This window comes from Harmonia axyridis, chromosome 1 (assembly GCF_914767665.1).
Source record: "Harmonia axyridis chromosome 1, icHarAxyr1.1, whole genome shotgun sequence".
NCBI classification, from domain to species: Eukaryota; Metazoa; Arthropoda; class Insecta; order Coleoptera; family Coccinellidae; genus Harmonia; species Harmonia axyridis.
In genome coordinates this window covers 71,374,796-71,378,581 of record NC_059501.1, presented here as the reverse complement: position 1 = coordinate 71,378,581, position 3,786 = coordinate 71,374,796, and the positions used below count along the sequence as shown (strand labels likewise).

Genomic DNA, 3,786 nt, shown 5'->3' with positions numbered 1-3,786 from the left:
TGTGTTTTTTATTTGAATAATTATTACAAAATGAGAAAATTGCGTTTTTTTCAAATCTGGCCTAGCAACTTTGAATTTCACATGTTTTATGCATCTTTCTCAAAGTTATCAAGGTTATCCTTTACACATGTATTGTTTTTAATGTATCACAGGAAAAAATTGCAAATTGATGCAATACAATTTAAAAAAAATTAATGATCGAAAAAAGGTTTTGCATTTATTAGATCATCTGGTTGTTTCTATTTTTGCTTGTGATGATGTGAGTTTCTACTTTTTTATGATTTAATTCACACATTGACTTCATTGACTCTTTCAATTAATCTTTAAATTCGTTTCATCTTAATGAAGAATGCTTTATTCTTGAGGTATCCACAAATATTTTATGCTTCCCGGCAAGCTTTATGATCACTCTTGTCTCCGAATTGAAAATGTCCACTAACAAAATGCATTTGTGGCCATTAAATCACCTTTGGTTTCGTGTCTTTATCTGTAAATCTTTCTAAAAACCTTAAAACCTAAGTGGAGCCAAACTCTGAGAATTGCTCAGCCTTCGACGCCATCTCTCGGGCTAGCAAAGACAGGGCGCGTAGCTCTTACGTAATTAAAACTTCTTGGGAAATAATTGGACTATAGAATATGATAGAACATTATTAATGTTCTCAGATAATTACAAAGACTAGTAGTCTGTGGTTATAAGACTGAAAAATAATAATGAGGCTTCTCGAACGTTTTTTCTGTTTCAATAAAGTTGAGTTTAGAATGTTCAGATGTGAGGACTGAAACTTGTCATTTATTAAAGAGCGAATAGTTTGGAGATACACAGCTAGCTCAATTAATGAATAATAATTAATAACCCAGACGTCTAAAACTATAACACCTAGTTGCAGGAACGTTCATCAAATTTTAATGACAGCATTAAATTTTAATGAACGTTCTTGCAACTGGGTGTTAGACACATTTGTACGCTACGTAAGATTGTTAAATCCACTTGAAAAAAATACATCTTCATTATATCGTTTGAGAAGTTAAATATTACAAACTTTGACAAATTCTATTGAAAGGAGTTGTTTCCGAATTTGAATTTCAATTATGCCGTAATAGAAGTATGCTTAGAATATGAGGTTCTAAGGAAATATATAATTGAATTAATTTAATTTTGCGAAACGGAAACCTTTTCCTAAAAATAATATTACTTCACTTATGAACGGATTAGTCTTGTTGTCTTGCTAATTAGATCTAAAAATACTTGCTAACCTAAAAATTAACCGAAATAAACATCAAATAGTATAAGAATTTTTCTATAATTGCAATAAATTACATCAGTTTTTGAAGAAGGTATGAAACAACAAATGAAAAGTGTAAATGACGAGATAATGCTAATCAGTCCCACTACTCCTTCAATGATGAACGAATATAGGTAAGTAGGTAGGTACCGTTATAAGAATTCTTTTACGGAAATGTTGTGCGTTGCATTTCGAAAGTATGATTTAAGTATATCAATTTAAACCTGTGTTAGTGAGATGTCAGTAGACGATAATGACCAAGAGGTACACTAATTACACGACTTATAATTGAGCATTTATAATTAAATGCGACAGTTTGCTGAAACATTTCAAGCTATTACTAGCATTTATTTTTTAGGATAAAGATCCATCAACAGCGAGACAACCTAGATTTTCTGATGTTAACTACTTTCCTGAAATAAGTTTATTTCATGTGATATCCGTCTGTGTCGTTATTTTATCTATTTTATTTGTTTTCACATCTCAAAAAGAATGTGAAAAGTTGCCATTAGAAACTGAAGTATCTCCTTCTAACTCGCTCTACAACAAATTTAAGATCTTCAGCAAGAGTACTGACACTGGCCATCTTCATAACATACTTACAGTATTAGAACGATTTGGATTCAAACATGAGCAGAATTCGACAGATTGGGATTTGCTATGGGCTCATGACTACCCTTTCCGTGCATTATATAATGAAGTCAGTAACTTAAAATCCCATCAAAGAATCAACCATTTCCCTGGCTGTGGCTACATCACAAATAAAGTTGACTTGGCAACGAGTGGCTTAAAGTACATTCCACCAGCATTCAAATTACCACAAGACAAGAAAAAACTATTACAATACATTGAAAACAAGCATGATAGTACATTCGTAGAAAAGAATAATGATCACAGGAATATTTTGTTTCGAACAAGGGAAGAATTGACTGGATTAGAATCAAATAGTACTTTTGTTCAAGAATTTGTTGCAAAGCCATTGCTGGTCAATGGACATAAATTTGATATTGGAATTTATACAGTGATCACTTCTATTGATCCCTTACGAATCTACATCTATAATGGGGATGCCATATTGAGGTGGGTTTCAGTGAAATATACCTATTTAATGAATTAAGAGATTTGAATATATCCTCCATATCCTATATATAAATTTCTTTTTTTATGATGATTCAAGAAATGATTGAGTAACTATGAAATGGAATGTATGAACTCTATAAATTTGTGATTTTGTTTTATAGATTTTGTCCAGTGAAGTACTACCCGTTTGATGCAAAAAATCTGGATAAGTATGTAGTAGGAGATGATTATTTGCCAGTATGGAGAGTGCCATCTTTAGAATATTATTACAATGAGTTAGGTTTTGGAATGAAAGAAAGTTTGAATGCCTATTTAAAATCCAAAGGAAAGGACCCTACCAGAATTTGGGATCAGATCGAAGATTCTCTCAGAATAACCATTCTTGCTAAGGAACAGCAGATACTGAGTGTTGTAAATAAGTAATTATTCTACATATACAAAAGTTTTACTTCAAGTAATATTTTATTATTTAAATTATTTAGGAGTTATTAGGCTGTCTATAAATTTATATTTCTGTCTTAGGTTTAGGCACAAGAGGAATTTTTTTGAGATGATGAGATTTGATTTTTTGGTGGATGAAAACTTGAATGTGTTCCTCCTTGAGGCAAACATGAGTCCTAATTTGTCATCAGCGCATTTTCCCCCAAATCAACTGTTGTATCAGCAGGTGTTATTCAATGTACTGTCTCTAATTGGTATCGGTCATAGACTTACTAAAGAGACGAAGTAAGTCCTTTGATAATAAAAGTAAAATACATTTTGATAAATGCATCAGTTATATAAAACATGAAAAATCAGAATATCTAAATCATCCAATAATAAGAATCTTCTGTGCTAAGCATATCACTTTCATCAATATGAATTTTTTCAGTTCGAAATCTGCGCAAGATATGATTGTGTCTGATAAAAATATTGCAGTATATCCAACTGAATGTAATAGTATGATGTGTAAGGAAAGTTGTGTATCACCTATTTGTCAGTTGTGCAAGCCTTGTTTATCTCACGATACAAAAGAGTATTTAATGGAATCTCATAGAGAGCACATGAACAAGGGAGACTGTAAACGAGTGTTCCCTCCTCCGATGGTGAGAAATAGTAATATGATCTTTGAAAAGATTTTAAGTACTTTTTTTACAGTCGCCAGTATTAACTAAGGAAGAAGATTTGGATGGGTTGTCTCCAGAAAATCAATTACTGTACAGGTGGTTCAAAGGTAAATGTCTGTTGGATGAAAGTTGGTGCTGAGAAAAAAAGATTTAATTTTATTGTGTCCTTTATATATATTTTTCTAATATAAGAATATATCCTTTTTTTTATTTTGATGGTTTATTAGTTCGTTGTATACTGACCGATGTTTTTTTTATCATCCATGAAACTTCACATGAGTAAAATCTAATTGAGGGTTGACTAACAGGGACGCCAT

General features: G+C 31.5%; 1 protein-coding gene across 1 annotated transcript; it reads left to right on the top strand.

Moving 5' to 3' along the window:
* The first annotated feature begins 1,405 nt into the window (after positions 1 to 1,405).
* On the top strand, positions 1,406 to 3,679 carry LOC123671157 (probable tubulin polyglutamylase ttll-15). The gene is made up of 6 exons (XM_045604853.1): positions 1,406 to 1,547; positions 1,642 to 2,363; positions 2,525 to 2,782; positions 2,886 to 3,089; positions 3,235 to 3,448; positions 3,501 to 3,679. The coding sequence occupies exons 1-6, from the start codon at positions 1,521 to 1,523 to the stop codon at positions 3,606 to 3,608; spliced, it is 1,533 nt and encodes a 510-aa protein (XP_045460809.1). The 5' UTR covers positions 1,406 to 1,520; the 3' UTR covers positions 3,609 to 3,679.
* Positions 3,680 to 3,786: the final 107 nt, after the last annotated feature.

What these genes read in the sequence shown, in the direction of transcription:
- LOC123671157 (XM_045604853.1), top strand. Translation starts at nt 1,521, where the DNA reads ATGTCAGTAGACGATAATGACCAAGAG. An exon ending in AATGGGGATGCCATATTGAG is followed by an intron (nt 2,364 to 2,524) that starts GTGGGTTTCAGT and finishes TTTGTTTTATAG; the next exon opens with ATTTTGTCCAGTGAAGTACT. An exon ending in AGACTTACTAAAGAGACGAA is followed by an intron (nt 3,090 to 3,234) that starts GTAAGTCCTTTG and finishes GAATTTTTTCAG; the next exon opens with TTCGAAATCTGCGCAAGATA.